At 43.0% G+C, this 18,856-nt stretch overlaps 2 protein-coding genes across 2 annotated transcripts; both read right to left on the bottom strand.

Moving 5' to 3' along the window:
- Nucleotides 1–2,356: 2,356 nt before the first annotated feature.
- LOC308162772 (F-box only protein 47-like) lies at nt 2,357–6,856 on the bottom strand (the record flags this gene model as incomplete). Its single annotated transcript, XM_080536914.1, has 10 exons — nt 2,357–2,466; nt 2,645–2,804; nt 2,958–3,100; nt 4,926–5,066; nt 5,265–5,438; nt 5,551–5,659; nt 5,745–5,822; nt 5,988–6,064; nt 6,320–6,472; nt 6,676–6,856. 10 exons carry the CDS (start codon nt 6,854–6,856, stop codon nt 2,357–2,359), a joined length of 1,326 nt encoding a protein of 441 aa, XP_080393040.1.
- Nucleotides 6,857–10,017: 3,161 nt separating this feature from the next.
- On the bottom strand, nt 10,018–17,255 carry LOC308161598 (rho GTPase-activating protein 6). Its single transcript, XM_080535630.1, has 11 exons — nt 17,102–17,255; nt 16,171–16,242; nt 14,933–15,195; nt 14,469–14,667; nt 14,066–14,121; nt 13,831–13,981; nt 13,439–13,587; nt 12,662–12,841; nt 11,778–11,875; nt 11,195–11,469; nt 10,018–10,902 (listed from the first exon to the last, which is right to left on the bottom strand). The coding sequence occupies exons 1-11, from the start codon at nt 17,238–17,240 to the stop codon at nt 10,313–10,315; spliced, it is 2,172 nt and encodes a 723-aa protein (XP_080391756.1). The 5' UTR covers nt 17,241–17,255; the 3' UTR covers nt 10,018–10,312.
- Nucleotides 17,256–18,856: the final 1,601 nt, after the last annotated feature.

Genomic DNA, 18,856 nt, shown 5'->3' with positions numbered 1-18,856 from the left:
TAACCATAATACAATACAAGTTGAACACCTCTATCCAGAAGAGTAGTTTACACAGACGTATACTGTAAATATAGATAGATATAGATATATATATATAGATAGATATAGATAAATATATAAAAGACATAACAAAACAACAAAGATTACAATCAAAGACAGAACATCCGGTTTGTTGTGAAAGAAAGTAATACTACAGAATGTTATGTTCTTTCATTGAGGGAAAATCCATGGTCCCAAAATAATGCCCTTTATCACTCTATATAATAATATAATATATATTAATATATAACAATAATAATAATAATAATATACACTACTCCTCTCCTCGATCTCACTCTTTTGTGAGGAACATGTTGAGAATCACAGTGTGGAAGTGAGCACTGGCGTTGAGGAGCCTGCAGATCTGGCTCTGGAAGATCTCAAAGACATTGATAGAAGTGTTTGTGTTTAATCATATCCCTCTACATCCCTCTACATCCCTCCACATCCTTCTACATCTCTCTACATCCCTCCACATCCCTCCACATCCCTCTACATCCCTCTACATCCCTCCACATCCCTCTACATCCCTCTACATCCCTCCACATCCTTCTACATCCCTCTACATCCCTCTACATCCCTCCACATCCTTCTACATCTCTCTACATCCCTCCACATCCCTCTACATCCCTCTACATCCCTCTACATCCCTCCACATCCTTCTACATCCCTCTACATCCCTCCACATCCCTCTACATCCCTCCACATCCTTCTACATCTCTCTACATCCCTCCACATCCCTCTACATCCCTCTACATCATACCTCTACATCCCTCTACACCCCTCTACATCCCTCTACATCCCTCGACATCCCTCTACATCCCTCCACATCCCTCTACATCCCTCAACATCCCTCTACATCCCTCTACACCACTCCATATTCCTCCATATCCCTCCACAAGAGGAGCATAAGCAAATAAAAATTACAATGAATAAAAGCAAATATAAGAAGTAAATAGATAAAACATTTAAAAAGACAATAGTTAATGGAAAAAATACATTGATAGAAGTGTTTGTGTTTAATCATAACTGGTGCAAAACATGAAGGTTTTTAGCTTAGATTTAAATATTTTAAGGGTTTGGGCCTGTTTGATTTCTTCAGGGAGTTTGTTCCAGGAGCATGCAGCAGCGTGACTGAAAGCTGCTGCACCGTGTTTTGTTTTTACTCTTGGAATTATTAACTGATTTGTCTCAGCTGACCTTAGGGACCTTGCAGAGGAGATCTGATATGTATTTTGGTCCAAGACCATTTTGTGATTTGTATGTAATTAGGAGGATTTTGAATTCAATTCTCTGAGAGACTGGTAGCCAGTGCAGGGATCTCAGGATTGGTGTAATGTGTTCAAATTTCTTTGTTTTTGTTAGGACCCTAGCAGCGGCGTTTTGGATGAGCTGCAATTTACGAACAGCTCCTTTAGATAGGCCTGTTAGTAGACCATTACAATAATCAAGTCTACTCGAAACAAATGCATGGATGAGTTTTTCAAGGTCTTGCTTGGACATGAAACCTCTCATTCTTTTTATGTTTTTCAGGTGATAGTAGGCTGATTTAGTTATTGAGTTTATGTGACTGTTGAAATATAAAAACACATTTGCAGTATAAAGAGTTTATTCTGAATGGTCAATTATGTTAATAGACAGACCAATATACCATTTATTAGAAGTTTAAAGCAAGTCTCTGAGGCTGGTGGTCAGTCCTTTTGGTGATACAATAGAAACAATGCAATAGAAACAATGCAAATTGACTTGAGTAAATGCCATTTTAACACATTTGCCAATACAGAAGCTGACTGATTTAATATGAATAAATATCACAGCATATTTCATGGCATAAAAAACAAGCAGTGACAAATACAATTGAGAAAATGTTTGAGAAGGTAGAACTGTTTTCAACAGAATACATACAGTATATACAGGCCATGCCCACATTTGAAAGCACACTTAAGTGATTTTACCAATGAATTCAATGCTGTGACCATGTTCACAATGGTCCATGTTCACAGTAAGTTGCTCAGCAGAACTTGACATCACAACTGGGGAATTGGCGTAGAAGGGAACAACTTAACTACCATGCACCAGATATGTACTGTAAATACAACACCAATGAACACTTCCCCTCTCAAAAAACACAGAATGAACACGAGTGGTACCCTATGTACTACCTTATTGACTCATCACAGCCTACAGTAACTCATCACAGCCTACAGTAAAGGGCTCTCCAAACTCATCACAGCTGGCTGAAGTGCGTGCTGCAGATGACTTATCAATCTCCCCATCGCAACTGCCTAAACTGCACTCCACAGTCGCCAGGGCGATCTCACTCTTTTGTGAGGAACATGTAGAGAATCGAAGTGTGGAAGTGAGCACTGGCGTTGAGGAGGCTGGAGAAGCTCTGGAAGATCTCAAAGTCTTCTTGATCTTCTTGATCTGTGACAAGATCGTTGACAGTTAGAAATCCGCATATGTCTACTTATTTTAACAGTTTTTCTATTAATGTGTTCCCAAATAATATGCCCTTAACTTTAAGATTATTTTAGTGCTACAAAGCTTGAAGGAATCTGGACCCTGATCTGATACGATAGTCTTAGTGCCTATAACAACTCACCAGACACAATAATCTCGTATATCTCCATGGCAACCTCTGAGAACATGTTTTCCACGGCCTGGATGAAGGACCACTTGTCAGCAGAGGAGGAGAACACCTCACACACCTGCTGCACCATCTTGACGGACCAGTTCATGGAGTACCCGTCCTTCTCACACACCTGAGAGGGGTAACCAGAAATGTCAGTAGCTCAGGCCGGTTCAGGCAGTACCTTCCGTTAAGTGGGCACAAAATGGGGGAAATGTGTCTCTTAGGTTAAAAGATACCGGAACCCTAGAGCAGATAATAAAGTTATTTAGCAGCAGTGACTGACCAGTACGAGGTACACAATGAGTCGTGAGATCTCAAACAGGCGTCCATTGAGGGCCTTGCTGGCCAGCACGCTGCAGCACATGCTGTTCCCACACAGGAACAACAGACGAGCCACATTCTCCATGTGCCATGCCTGGGGGAGGACTGGAGGCCAACAGAACCAGCACAAAACAAAACAACTGTCATTCATACACACAGCATTCACACTTTACATTAACATTTTTGACATTTAGCAGACGCCTTTATCCAAAGCGACTTACAAGCGAAGTACATTTATCGCATGCCCGGTACACACATAAAGATAATCTGGCCGATTTTGGCCGACAATCTGCTCGGAAAATGGTCGGGGCCGACGATCGTAAATATTAAACGTGTTCAATATTTACGATCAAAAGTCTTATTGTCTGTGGTCAAAACTGACAACTCCCAAGTCCGATTGTGACGTGGAATGGAATGTAGCCACTCAAGAAGCGAGCTGACTGACGCGTCTTCTTCTTTTCGTTCTTCTGCACTTTATTTTCCCTGTAGCACATGGCTGCCTCTACAGGTCAGTCAGGGTACTACTACCCTGTTCACGCGAGACTCCAGACTGTCGGAGGACAGATCTTTATGCATGTGGTTGTATATTGGAGCACACCACACACAATACGATCAAGACTGTTCAATCCATGATTTTTTATCTTCATGTGTGGGGTCCCTCAGATAATCAGAAAATCCTTATATGTGTACCAGGCTTAAAGCGGGGTACACACATAAGGATTTTCAAAATCTTAACCGAAATCTTATCTGAGACAGACCCCACACATGAAGAAACTAAATCTTGGATTGAACAGCCTTGAGCGGGGTACACACATACGGATTTTCTGCGATTTCAGCGATTTTCGGATGTCTGAAAACAACAGAAAACGCCCGGTTATCAGATGGATCTTAACATTTTCCTATAACAAAATCCTGGGGTGTGAGGTGTGTTAAGAGTCAATTCTCTTCAATTGTCAATCAACTCTCAACCTGCTCGGAAAATGGGCGTGGGGAACGACAGATTCCAGACTCTCTAGTCTAGAGTCTCGTTCCCCAAGCCAGAAATCTCGCGTGAACCCATCCTTTTAATATTGCCTTTAAATTACCAAATAATTAAATTAAGATTATATAATGATTAAAGCACTTTGAGCCGCAACGTTTGCAGGAAAAGCGCTATACAAATAAAGTTATTATTATTAAGACGAAGTCAGCTCGCTGGAAGGAAGCGAGCTGACTAGTCAGGGTACTACGTTAGATAATAATAACTTTATTTGTATAGCGCTTTTCCTGCAAACGTTGCGGCTCAAAGTGCTTTAATCATTATATAATCTTAATTTAATTATTTTGTAATTTAAAGGCAATATTAAAAGGATGGGTTCACGCGAGATTTCTGGCTTGGGGAACGAGACTCTAGAGTCCGGAATCTGTCGTTCCCCACGCCCATTTTCCGAGCAGGTTGAGAGTTGAGAGTTGATTGCACAATTGAAGAGAATTGACTCTTAACACACCTCACACCCCAGGATTTTGTTATAGGAACATGTTAAGATCCATCTGATAACCGGGCGTTTTCTGTTGTTTTCAGACATCCGAAAATCGCTGAAATCGCAGAAAATCCGTATGTGTGTACCCGGCTCAAGGCTGTTCAATCCAAGATTTTGTTTCTTCATGTGTGGGGTCTGTCTCAGATAAGATTTCGGTTAAGATTTTGAAAATCCTTATGTGTGTACCCCGCTTTGGTAAGTGAATCATCTATACATCAGTCATCATCGCACCATTTGCTTAGTGAAATCTATAATCCTATGGTAATGGTACATACTGTACGTGTGGACTGACCAGACATACAGTATATACAGTATACAGACAAAAGAGTGTAAAAGGTTTGTCTACCCTTCCTGGGTGTGTAAAATATAATCATTAAAAGTTGCCAAGTCCTCTGGGCTACTGCAGTTACCTATGAGCTCCTCCAGGATGGCCATTATGGTGTCGGGGGTCCAATCTTTGGCTCCCAGGTCGCTCTGTAGCAGGATGAGAGCCGTGGCCAGGTCCCACTGGGCCACCCCAGCACGCAGCTGCTCCTGCCAGCCTAGCGAACCTGGAAAGAACATTCCCTTACACTACACATACACTTTGCCTTGCAACTCTGGCCAACCAAAAAACAAGCATTTCATTTGTTATTATTAACATTAGAATTTCACCATGTAATTACTAACAAGTGATTTATATACTGTACAAAAGTGCAACCAGTTTTTTTTAAGGTAGAAACCGAGAAGGCCCATGTTGTCCCTCTCACCGTCTGGTAGCAGTGGTCCGTAGAGGATGAACAGCAGCCGGGCTTGGCTGACAATGGGCCAGGGTTTCAGGATGCGGGTCAGCCAGAACAGAGTGTCCTTGCTGTTCTTCCAGGGGTCCAACAGAACCTGTCTGCAGAACAGACGGATCTGTTGCTCCAACAGCTGACATGAACCTGAGGGAGAAAAAAGACATACGGATCACTCACGTCTCTCACACTCTTTCAATTAGCCTTTCTGTTTGTTTCTCTCTCTCTCTCTCTCTCTCTTATAGGGACAGACACTCACCTGGCTTTCCTGTGACCACTGACATGATTTTCTGGGGTAGATTTGAGAAGTCGCACAGGAAGTTGAAAACTCTGTGACACTCCAGCTCCTCCCAGCCGGCTATCAATGTCTGTCAGTCAAACATTAACCATCTCAATACAGGATTCAGCCTTTGATATTAAATTGTCTGATGTTCTTTGTAACTAGGCTCTCACCGGTAGAAACGCTCCATAGCTGGAGAAGCCTTGGCATTGCACTGATGTAATGCACTCTTCCATCATGAAGCAAGGAACCTGAGTGGGAGGTAACAACTGTGTTAGTCTAAGTAAGGTTAACTAGAAAATAACAATCTATTCAATGTTGTCAACTGTTTGGTTTGTTTAGAAATGTGAGAATGTTTGTAGAGCACACACAGCTAAACATTGCCTCATCTGTCCTCCCTCACCTCTCTGTCTTACCTGTGAAAACTTGCTATATATGAACGTTAGCCTATCCTTTGTTGGCAGCAAGAGGGTACATCTCTTGAACAATAAACCTGAAACAATGAGCAAAAACAACAAGAATGTAACATAGTGACTATATTTGACAACCAGGACCACTTGCTTTCCTCATCGGACCCCCTATGAAAGGAGATAGAAATAATACTTTGGTCTATCTACCTGATAAAGAATTACAGCAGAAATAATGTGGCTCTGAATATTAGTTTATTATAAACATGTGTGTTCTTGGCCAACCAACTAAGTGAAATAAGGGTAAATTAATCAAATAAAGCTGTTGAGGAGCCTCTCACCCAGCGATGTGTAGTGTTCTAGTGAGGACACCTCGGTGGAGTGATGAGACCCCTGTACGATGATCCTCTTCCTCCAGGTCTGAGTGGAGACATAGCCCATGATGTGGCGACCAATGGCCTTGGACACCATGCTCAACACACTGATCTGCAACACTTTACCACAACAAACAACGAGGCAGGGAGAAACATCTCATTAATTCAGATGCACGTCATTGGAGCTATACATATTTAAGACCATTTAGTACCCTGCCCCTGGTAACGGCTTCAATCAGAATAGTTCAGCCTCATAGATATGTCTCATCTAAATAATCATAATTCACCCATCCTGAAAAATGTCCAAAGCAAACAGAACCCACCAGAGAGTCTGTCCAGGATCATGTCAAAGACCTCGGGGGCCAGCTGCTCAAAGAAACAGTCGCTGGCCCGAACCTGACGAACCTGACTGCGGGTGGTCATGGTCCTGACGGGATACGGCCGGCGTCTGCGGTGATACTTGTGGGTCAGGGTCACCGTGAATTTCCTTGTCACTTTCGCCATAATAACTGGAATACTGTCAAGCCTTTATTGTCCCACAAATAATCTAGAAGCGAAAGGAAATAGCTAGTTAGTTAAACTTGGTGGTTAGCCACAAACTGAAAAGTTGCTGGCTAGGATAGCGGCATGAACTTACCCAGCTGAGGAGAATGGCACTTGTCAATAAACCTTTGAAATTGTTGCCTTACTGAGCTTTAAATGCTCCTTCACATGCTGTTATGTGTTCAGGTAAATATTGACACCACTGACATGAGACAATATAATATAGATACTATAATATATCTAAACTAAAGTCACCGACAGTTTTACCTCAGCCAGCGAGCTGCAGTTCCTGCTCCCTCGCGAGGACACTCGCTGAACAACAAGGGGTGCGTTCGTAAAGACGCTCTGGAAATCTGATCAGCACTCATGGAATGCCTGTTGTCCAATCAAATTACTTGGTCCCTTTATGACGTTGTACCCAGTGTGCGTTCCGGCGCTCTCAGAGCAAATTTACGAACGCACCCAAGGGGCGCTACCGCGAAATACGATCAGCTCGCGCCGTCATCTCGAATGAATGAATGGTCTTTATTGTCATTAATATAGTACAGGTACCATACAACGAAATTTGGGAGAGGGGGCTCCCCTGGTGCTAGGAAAAAAAAAACTAAAAACAAGAAGGGAAAAGAGCTGGTTTACATAAATAAAGGCTACATGTCGTGACGTTAGAATTATAAGGTTCTATCTCAATTTTGATTTTTTTATTACATAATCTGATCCATTAGGTTGCCAGTGTGGTGTTATTTTTAAAATGTTGACATTTTTTAGTTAGTAATTAATAAAATACAAAGGTTCCATCTCTTAAAACATAATGGAATGTAAAAACTTTGACGCTCAATATCTCTGAACTACCCTAAACGGAGATAGAACCATATCATTCTAAGCTCACGACATGATGAGTAAAAGTAGTTAAGCTAGTATTTAAACTGAGTTGATAGCCACTGTGCCAGAATAGATTGTGATGTCTGACGCAGTAGCGCTAACCCAAGGTACACAACCATTTCTGTTTATAACATAGGTAGAAAAAAACATGGTGACGACAGGATAATAATGTGATTCCTTGTAATTAACATATTTCAAACGATCAATAGTGTCATCACACATTCAATATGCAAAGCAAGTAAAAAAAGAAACGTCTGTGCGTGTTGAACTTGAGAAAGGGCCATTCGTATGGTCGTGCTGCCCTCTAGTGGCCGTTCATGTAGGCGACTAGAGTTTACAGCCGGTCACAATAATAATAATAATAATAATAATAATAATAATAATAATAATAATAATAATAATAATAATAATAATAATAATAATAAACACATTTAAAAACTCTTACAGAACCTACAGTATGCACTATTGTTCAGCATAGCTACATCATATCATGAAGATTATAAAGATTATGGGGATAGTTTAATAATTAGTGTAAAGTGTACAGTTTACAGTCAGATGGTCAGATGGTCCCTCCGTGTGAATGGGATCAAGTGAGAAAAGTAGCGTTGCATGACCAAATCAACAAAAATAAACTTTATGACTTTGTTGGTTGTTACTTTGAGGTGATTTGGCCACAAATGGAATTTTGCCTCTTGTTCGCATTCACACGCATTGATTTGTTTGTTAGCGGTGGCTCAACTTTTGCTGTTAAACCTGGTAGGCTACACACATAAAGATAATCTGGCCGCTTTTGGTCCGATGTCGCCCCCTTCCGACCAAGGACAGCAAACGCCCGATTATCGGGAGGCTCTAAAGATTATCCTACATTTATCAGAAGCTTGCCTATGGTCAATATTGACTCAAGAGAGAGGTGGCCTCCCTGTGGTTCTGTCTGCGACCTACTGGTGCACTTCCTGGTGGCAGAAAGAGGTCTCTGGCAGGGCAGACAGCTCGGGGACCTGCTCTTTATTACTGTGTTGAAATATGCTGCAATTAAATCTTAATGGAGTCTGAGGAGCTGACAAAACAACCACCTTCCGCTCCGCTTCATCATAGTGTGAACTGTTTCAATTGATCCTGACTTCCCTGCAGAGGGACTTTGAGAAACGCTGTGCAAAATTAATCCAGCATGGTTATACTTGAAGCACAACTGACATTGTGTGGGATGGAATGAATACAAAATGGATAATAAAAGAGAGTGAGGAATAATGTAACCATCTCTTCATGTTCAGTATGTGAAAACAAAAGTTCTACAGAAGATGATTAAAAAGATGATAAATATATGAAATATTGGATTTATTCCATCCTGAAAGTATTACAAAATAACACATACAGTAATACAGCCAGGCTGAAGAAGAGTCTATGTTGAAAGCAACGTCATTAGAATTGACAAACACAATTACTGATGTTGCTGGTTCACAAAGCACAAAAGCAATTATATGTACTGTCGGAATACAAGATGAAAATGAATGAGACATATTTGCTTTGCAGCTCCATGGCAACCTCTTAAGGGTGAGATCCATTGTTCAAAGGCATGTTTGACCAGGAAGTAAAAACAAGCATGACCACAATATAGTACCACAATCAACCCCTCATGAGATGTTATATAAGAGGAGAATACAACATCACATACATCATTAGAAAGGTGAAATTAAAGCACAAACTGACTGCTAAATAATGGTCACTCTAAAAGTTGTCCTACAACACCTGTCTTTGGACTATGAGACTAAGGGTCATTATACTATGTAATTACATTCAAAATGTATCTTCCAGTTGCATTTATTTCTCATGAAATTATTAAGGCAGTAACATATATATGGTCTGCTGTATTTGAGTAAGTTAAATAATGATAAATACTGTAGCATCAGCCACATGCAGTAAGCCTGAGACACTAACCCACGATCCTATATCTTCTGAAAAATGAGTGAAAAAGCTAGTGAACAAAACAGCTGCATGCGTAAGTGCAATATTACTAAAACAATCAATAAAGAAATGTTTTGGCATTAGCTCCATATGATAGAGCGCAAATGGATACAAATACACTAAAATAAACTGACGTCAGCAAACAAATGCAAGCAAACTGGTAATTATACAGAAAACAAATATTGGCTACAATGCTTTTGTACAAAATACTTTTAGATACATTCAAATTCATTCTCACACACTAAGACAAAGAAAGATACAGTAACTTGTTGAATAAGCCAAAGTCAAATAACTCATGACAAAACGATATATTTTATGGGAAAGTATGGGAAACAAACAAACAGGGAGCAGTGAGTAGCAGTTTCTCCAAGTATAGAGTGAGCCGACTGATGTTGCATTTTCATCAACATCAACAAACACAAATATACAGTACGCAGACATTGGCACTTAAGTAAATGGCAGCATTACATACAACTGACAGAGGGATGCCCACTTCCTCTCCTTTCCTTACCCAGTGGTAGTGCAGTAGTACTGTAAGAGTGTGTGTGCGTGTGCATGTGTGTGTGTGTCTATGCATCACACCAAAGTCTCTGGTAGTGTGTCTGCATTGTCTGCTGATAGGAGCTGCCATATCTGCCACCTCTCCCTCTGCCACTCTGGGCTGCCTGGCACCTTGCCCTCCAAAGGACCAGAGGGATACATGGAGGCTACAGTCTGGGGCCCGGGGCTTCTGCTCTGTGGGGGCCGTCGACGGGCCTGGGGTGTCAGATACCCAGGCTGCAGCTGTGTGGAGAGGGAGGGTGTGGAGAAGGATATGTGTGTCCCTCTGAGTAGTCCAGGGTAGGGAGGGGGAGGTTTCCCGTCACTCCTGCTCCCTCTGAGGGAGGGGCTGGCAGGGTGTCCGCCCCTTAACACTAGGTCCTCTGAGCTGCTGGGTCCTGATAGGTCAGGTGCTCTGTGATGTAATGACTTCACATCCGGCTGTCTCTGTCCATTCTGCCCCTGTGGGCTACTGCTGCAACGAGTCACTGGGGGGTGCGGCCTACACTCTGGCACCCCTGATGAGGTTAGTGTCCGCCTGACAGGCAGTTTGCTGTTGCCTTGATGACTGTTGATTCCCTCTGATGAACTGCAGGAGCCATATTCTGACACATCCCCATGAGAACCTGAGAGAGTGTATCATTTACATCTCATTAACATACAGCACATCCTATAACACCATTCATGAGCATGCACATTTTGATGTACCAGTGCTATGACGCTCCATAAACTGTGTTTTCAGTGTTCCATGCCAGGCCCCCCAGATATTTGTATGTTCATCGGGTGTTTCTAACGGAAACAGAACAGACGCAAACCTTTCAGTTGCATACTTTTAAGTGTCAGTATAGTGAATATCAGTGCTATTCTCAGGAATCAAACAGCCTAGATATAAGTTGACCATTCAGGACAGTAACTCACCTTTGCCCGTGGATGCTCTGCAGGTGTCGCTGGGCCGGCCCACATGGCTCACCAGTGTGTACTGCTCTGGGACCCTGAAGAGCCGGTCTGAGAGGGGGCTGCTATCCCCCTGACACTGACACGGTCGGTCTGATAACAGACGGTCTGATAACACTGGAGAGTTGTTGTCGTACGGGGACACCTCCCCACTAGACGCCTTGTTCGAGTCACTGGAGGAGTGTCTCCCGCTCAGAGAGAAAGACTCCTCTGCATCTGTCCTCGGCAGGCCTGCGCCTCTATGTGGAGTGGAGAGGAGAGAAACATTTTGGGGTATGTCACTGTGTAAGAAAAAAACCAACAACCACGATTAAACTCTAATTAGCTTTTCTTTATCAAAAGAAAAGAGAACAAAACAATGATGATCAGATCAAATGCATGAAAACTGAATAATGAGATTCAGTAAGATAGTGAATGCTGGGATGCAAAGGTGCACCACCAGGGGGTGACCATGTACTATCTCACTGCCACTCATGGTTTCTCAGTGGGTTCTTTGGCAGAGGCACGGCGCTAACATATCCAAGCACACACACAAAGCCACACTTACGAGGATTGAGAAGCCTTCCTCCTCAGTAAGTAATCCACCACGTCAGGATCTGTCTCCAGTAGACTCATCAGAACCTCATTCTGCAGGTCAGGTGGTACCTACGAGGGTCAGAAAAGAACATATTTGTTACTATAAGCCTCTAAGGAGAACAGACAATTGGTTGGTACATGCATCCCATTGCGTGTTCTTTTTAAACTAACTATTTATATATTCTGTAACTCATTAATTCATGACGCTGGTACTGTAGACTTCGGAATCATCTACTAACTACAGGAATACCAGCACCATCAACAGAGTACAACATCTCAGTTGTTTATTTAGCCTACAGTTTCAAGTTACTGTGTCATATACTAGCACATGCTCATATACTGTGGCTTATTGTACACAATGCAATGAAAAGGGTAGGGGGATTGTTATAGTAAAAGCCAAAGTAGTTGTGTGTTGAAAGGTAAAAAAAACTGCTGTTGATAGGAGCAGAGAGACCCAGTAATCAGATGGGACCAGTGAGTCACTATCCATCTGCCAAAGAAAAGCTGCTCTGTCTATTGGACTAGGCCTTACAAGGACCAGGAGTCCGAAACAATAGCAGGAGTTTGTTAGCTCTCGTGTAATGGAGCTTGGTTTTTACAAGTGACTCCACAGTCCACACAAGCTCAAAACATATAAACGGATTGTTTACATTTCATTAGATGGAGCCACTCTATTAAGCTTGAGAACCCTAAACACGTTGTGGTATTTTTCTCGGAAAGGGGAGCAGTGACTAAGAGAATTGGATTGCTTGCCAGCTGAACCCAAGTTTTATTTGGTTCTTTATCTCGTATAGTGAGTGAACAGTCAGATATCTTCCTCTTGGCGTCATAGTGCCTTCCGGTAACAAAGCTTACCATGAAGAGGGTCTCGTACGTGGTGATCATCTTTTGGACTACCCCAATGATGGCCGTACTCTCCTCTGCACGGGCAAAACTCTGTACTGCAAATTCCTTGTCTGAGCTTTTTTGCTTGTGTAAAAGGTTTGGTCCAAATATGGTTGCCAGGTTAAGTGATGTCATCTTGTTCCCAGTGATCTAAACACAATAGTAGATTGAATGTTGAAGACTTGGAGTTAATAAAAAAACATACTATTCACACACACACACACACACACACACACACACACACACTCTAACTTTACATGAGAACATCAGGATGTTGCTGATTCTCTCTCTCCTGCCAGTGCTGTCAGAGCTAAACTCATTCTGCTCAGTGGAAAAGGGGTTTGTTAAGCATCGACATGAAATCCCCAGTAATAACAGGATAATGAAGCCTGAACTGATCTGATTCTGGCTGTCTGACCAGCGGTACTGTTGTCTCATAACGCTCAGGCCTTGGTGAGTGATTGTTAGCAAGGAATCTTCTTTGATTCTTGGTGATACAGGAAACGTTGATGGACATTAATTGGGAATATTATTCAACTTGACACTGGATAAAGCATTCTGGTGATAATAAAACACTTAGGCAAGGTCACTAATGAAAGATGAGAAGAAAAAAAAATCACTAATGAAAAATGTTGATTGATTTCAAGCTTAATGAATAACAGTGGAATGCAGTCTTTTGTATAGGGTAGACTTGCATTAATTGAATCATCTACTGAGTTCCCCTACCAGCACCAAGACTGTCCTCACCTCTTGTCCTTCCCTGTCATGGCTGTCCTCGGCATGAGCGGCCACTGTGGACAGGAAGTGGAGGAGGCGCTGCAGAGTGTCACTGTTGCAGGGAGGAAGCAGGTAGAGCAGAAGCTGCATGGAGCTCTCTTGGTCTGAATGGTCCAGTACTGCAGAGGAAGCCAAGATACAGTCACAACTAAACCAAATTGCTCACGACAATACAGATGGTGCAGAAATCAGCTCTGTGAAGCTTCAAGTTCAACATTCAACACTCATGCATTATGTGAATGCATAATAATAAAGCAATACTTGGGCGAGTTCACGACTTGAGGTGAGGTATGGGATGTGTGACATGGGGAGAGTGTGTTAGAGTGTATGCCGGTATAGTAGGGTCAGAGTGAGCTCCTCACACATGGTGTTGATGAAGGCTGTGTAGAGCTCTCTGGTGAGCAGGGGGTCAAGCATGTCCCTCAGGAACTCCTTGAGCAGCGCTGCTACATCGTGGACACTGTGCTCCTCGTCCAACTGGACGTCCACACCCTGATCACACTCCTCACGCAGCTGGGGACGGAGCAGTACACACCACACACATCAACAACTGGAATCGTGTACAGCGATGTCAATCTGTGTCTATCGGTAGCTTACCTGCCGTACTCTCTTCCTTGAGCTCCCAACGCGAAAAATGCCAACGGTCTGTAGACCTTAAGGAAATTGAAGAAAACTCAGGCATTTTCTTAATGCCCACAGGAAATTGTGCAAATTAACAACAGTAACAATTTAAACCTCTGCAATTCTTAAGAAGTCCCACAGTTTTAAGTAATGACAATGTTGTTCGACTGTGTGTGTGTGTGTGTGTTTGGTGTGTGTGTGTGTGTATGTGCGTGTGCGTGTGTGTGTGCGTGTGTGTGTGTGTGTGTGTGTGTGTGCGTGTGCATGTGCGTGTGTGTGTGTGTGTGTGGAGTCTGTGCGTCTGTGTGTGTGTGTGTGTGCATGCTTATATGCGTGCGTGCATGCGTATGCATGTGTGTGTGTGTGTGTAATTGTGTACCATATTTCTCCAGGTGCTGGCAGCAGCTGTCCACTACCCTTGGCACCTGTCTATAGATGGGGTTCAGGGTCAGCTTCTTGTTGTCCCGATGTTTCTTCTTGTTGCTGGGTGGCTCAGCGGGGAGGGACAGCTGGAGGGCCTCCAGCAGACGAGACTGGTCGTCATCCAGATCAGTGATGCAATCTACAGACACGCCTCCCTACCAGACACAGACAGGCGAGGAAATACAGTCATACGTATGGAGAAGTGACAGAGAGCATGCAGCTGGTTGCATAGACTTGCAGTTGGGACCCCTGCAAGCGATGGCGAGTATGGTGGTTTGCATACAGTGAAGTATACAGTACACTGATGGGTTGAGTCCTGTTTCTGCAACTGATCGTCATGCAATCAGATATTGATATATATGTTACAGAGTGTATTTAGACCCATGAGTTCGGTGGACAGTTCTGATTTGTTATGCGTACCCTCCTGCGTGCACGCGGGGGTGCCTCGGGCGTGTTGGATATAGGCGACTCGACGGGCGTCTCGGAGGTGGAGCTGAGGGAGGAGTTGCTGCTGGAGAGATCCCTGCTGGGCCTCTTGGTGTTGGAGGTGAGGTGGAGGAAGGAGGTGACCAGGTCGCTGTGGTCCCTGGGCTCCTCCCGCTGGGGGTCCTGGCGCTGCTTGTGCGTGCGGTCGTTGGAGATCACCTGCGACAGCGGTATGCCAAACGCCTGGGGGAGAGACTCTGTAGTAGGGGGGAAGAGAGAGGGAGAGTCAGAGCTCACGTTCATCATGGCTCATCGTGGCTCAAAGTCAACGCGACTCAAGTAACATACAGTATACAGCATAGACCCTCATGTACAACCGACATGTTATTGTGTCCTCAGTAAGTCATGGGTGTTATTATGGTTTCCCGTTTCTTCTCATTTTCCATAGGCCTTCTAATTTAAAAAATAATATAAAGACCTAGAGTGTCTACAAAGAATACTCCATGGGGAAAATGCAGAGTGAACCTAAACAATATTCCATTGTGTATACTGTGTTCCAGAGTGAGGGAATACATACTTTCTGTTTTGTCTCTATAAACACAGAGACAGAGAAGGAAAAGAGCAGGGGGGGTTGGCCATGCCTGAGGATAGGCTTCCACGACTGAGCCACCTCTCAAGATTGTTTTTGTTATTTCCTTGACCGCCCAGACGACAGAGAAAAGCCACATTCCTGTGAACATTGTTGCAGGGGGCTGGGCAGTTGTTGAAGGCAGCAGCCCCTTTCAGGAGAGAGGGGTTCCACTGTATATTTTCACTCAGTGCTGCCTGTGTGGGTATAAACAGCTGAGAATGCCTGCTCCACTGAGCTCCACATAGCTCCAGCGAAACGGATCAAAGACGGCCTTTTCCACTGTCAACGGCTGGCCGGGCCAGTGTGTGAGAAAAACAGTACCCAGCTGGAGGGGAACAGAGGTCTACAGGACTCCAGTGGCTATCCCACAGCCTCCCCATTCCCAAATACTGAACGGAGCTATGTTTATCTTCACCGGGTTGGAAAGACTAACAATAATGTTATCACTGACTACGTGCAAGACAGTCAATACTATCGAGTAATGGGAGTGTTGGAAATTCCCCAATATTGATAGTACATGATACGGTGAAATGTCATATCACACCCTAAATGAACAGAATGTCGAATTATGTGACGTAAATACAACAAAATTCCACCAAACCTTTGTCTTTGCTCTTCTCTTTGGCTAGTGAATCCAACTTCCTCCTAAGTGACTTCTTACGCTTCTGACCGTCTGAAAAGAGAATACACAGGTGTTAAGATTTCACAACATTCTACCACTGGTAACATTCTGGCATGCTTGTAACATTTCACTTCATGATTCGGCATGTTTGTATACCAGTTTTCTAATCTCTCATCACAATCTGGGAGAGCAGTCCCAAAATCTGCTTGACAAACCCAAGCATAACTCATGTCATGATCAAAATGTGGAATGTGAATCTAATTGATGGTCCTTAGAAGCACTATGCGTGACTTTCCTCACAGATGCATGCTTTTCTATGCTGTGTCCTTTGTGCTCCTGTCTAATACCTAACTCAATCCATATGTAGACAGAGTGATTAAAACATTATTGCTATTTCAGATCATAAAATTGTGTTTTTTCTACAATGGCAAGAGAATGTTGACTGGCTAGCATGACTATGGTCTTTCCTATGTTAGCATATGGAAGTTAAGCCAGCACCACATGAGGGAATGTGATCCAAGACAGAGCCTGGCTGACTAGAAACAGAGGCGAACACAGACAACCTCACACCATGGCAAGTAGGTCGGGAAACACAGCTCTACTCAAAGTTACCCTAAACATACTCTACTCAAAGCTTCTTTAATTGAAAAGAGTACATAGCACTTAAAACAAAATTGTAAACAAATTGATCTGTTTAGAGTTGTAATAAGTGCTGTCCATGACATCATACAAACTTTAGACTGGGGAACTACAAATGATTGATTCACTCTGGTTTGGTGCCTGAGTCTGTTGAGTAACATTTAGTCATGTTGTGACAAGATCTTGCCAAAGGCATGAGAACAAAAGCCCCGTTAGCTGAATGACAAGGAGATGAACTGTGGGATGTCTCCAGGTCTGTGTGTCTGTCTACCTTTGGGGATGGTGATCTGGCACCCCAGGTCATAGTCCTGAAGCAGCCGGCTGAAGGCCACTTCCTGTAGACGCACCCGCTCCAACTCTGAGAGGCTCTGCAGGGGCACAGGCTTCAGGCGAACACTTCGCCCAGACATGCTGTTCCAGGTTAAGTCACCCTGTCAGGAGACACACCCACACCCACACCCACACCCACACACACACACACACACACACACACACACACACACACACACACACACACACACACACACACACACAAACACACAAACACACAAACACGTCAGAGACATCTATCACTGCTGTCACTCTCAAATTTCCTGAATGGTCATGCTCTTTGAAGACCATTAAGTACTCGTAAACAGACAGAGATAACGTTGCTTCATTTGCCAGTCTCGAGCACATCAATCATCTGCCATTTCATGACTTCTCACAGAGTAAAGAGAGTTGCTTTTAGGCTCTTGGTATGTATGTCTCTGATGAGGGTCCAGCACTAACTGCTAGTGTGCTTCTACAATGTTTATGGAATTCGACAAATAGTTTTTTTTAGAACCATATAAACCAAAAGCTTGTGTTAATATGAATGATCTACTCTCCCCAAGCGATGAGAATTTTTCCCCAAAAAGGGATTTTTTGGAGGAGATCATAGCAACAACGTCTTGCCAAAGCACTCCAAATCGAGAAAGCAGAGCTCTTAGACAATCATTCTGTGTTCCCATCTAGCAAACTGACACATTACACTTTACACAAACTGAATGAACCATCACAAGTTACACAAAATAGAGCTAAAAACACATTATCTACAGACCAAATTCCCTTACAACTTATATAATCAGATGAGAAGCTTGTATTATAAACATTTTTACATATTTCAGTGTTTTAAAATAGAACATATTTCACTAACCCCCAACCAAATATATATTTCTCCTGTCATCTAATAGTCAATGTTCTGTTGTGACGTCACAGTCCAGAAGGACATCAATACAAGCCTAGTTATTGTCAATTCTGTGACTGAGGATCTTGTTAAAAACACAGCTGGATGAGCTAAGACCTCCACTGAGCTTGTGCTTGCCAAGGCACCGTCCATGCTGAGGCATTTCAGACATTGAGCCCTGTGTTTAGAAATTAGAACCTCGTCTCAGTCTATCCCCAATCACCAAAAGGATTGGTGATGTGCGGGGGAAACTCTATTATATGTCTAATATTGAAATGGTGCTGCCAAAATCTGGCCAGCCGGGTGTTAGCTTGGCTCTAAATCATGCACAGCATGTTCCTCCAGCGAACCGGATTTGGGTCCAACATTTTGAATCTTTGTGTCCATCACTCTGCCATTCAGGCAGCACATTTTGAAAGGAGGAGCACATGAAAGGAGGTTGGATTTCCACTCTGCTTTTGAACAAAAAAATAAAGAAATATGGTTTTATGCCAAATACATTAATGACCATCCCCACTACACTAACATATCAATTATGATAACCATGTTTGTTGCATTACAAACAGATGAATGGCACAAACTGAGACAAACAAGACAAATACATCTGTTGATCTGTTACTGTACTACTAAACTACTCATCTTAATAGGGATGACCTGTTTTCAGGGTCAAAGTAACTTGGAGTCTAATAATCTGATGCCAAATCCATGACCTCTGAGCGTTTCCTTCAGAAGCCCATGCAGGAGATAAGACCTCCTTTGATCCCCTACAGTCAAACCAATCATAATATGAGCCATGCTCCAAAGAGGCTTACCAGCTCA

This window comes from Nansenia antarctica, assembly GCF_963989245.1.
Source record: "Nansenia antarctica genome assembly, chromosome: 7".
NCBI lineage: Eukaryota > Metazoa > Chordata > Actinopteri > Argentiniformes > Microstomatidae > Nansenia > Nansenia antarctica.
The sequence above is the reverse complement of the archived record's forward strand: the minus strand, read 5'-3'. Positions and strand labels throughout refer to the sequence as shown.

Excerpts from the sequence above, each read along its gene's own strand:
- LOC308161598 (XM_080535630.1), bottom strand. The coding sequence starts at position 17,240 with ATGTCTGGGCGAAGTGTTCGCCTGAAGCCTGTGCCCCTGCAGAGCCTC. Across the intron at positions 14,668-14,932 it reads CCCCGCGTGCACGCAGGAGG|GGAGGCGTGTCTGTAGATTG; the intron begins GTACGCATAACA and ends TGTGTCTGGTAG. Across the intron at positions 11,876-12,661 it reads CGTACGAGACCCTCTTCATG|GTACCACCTGACCTGCAGAA; the intron begins GTAAGCTTTGTT and ends TGACCCTCGTAG.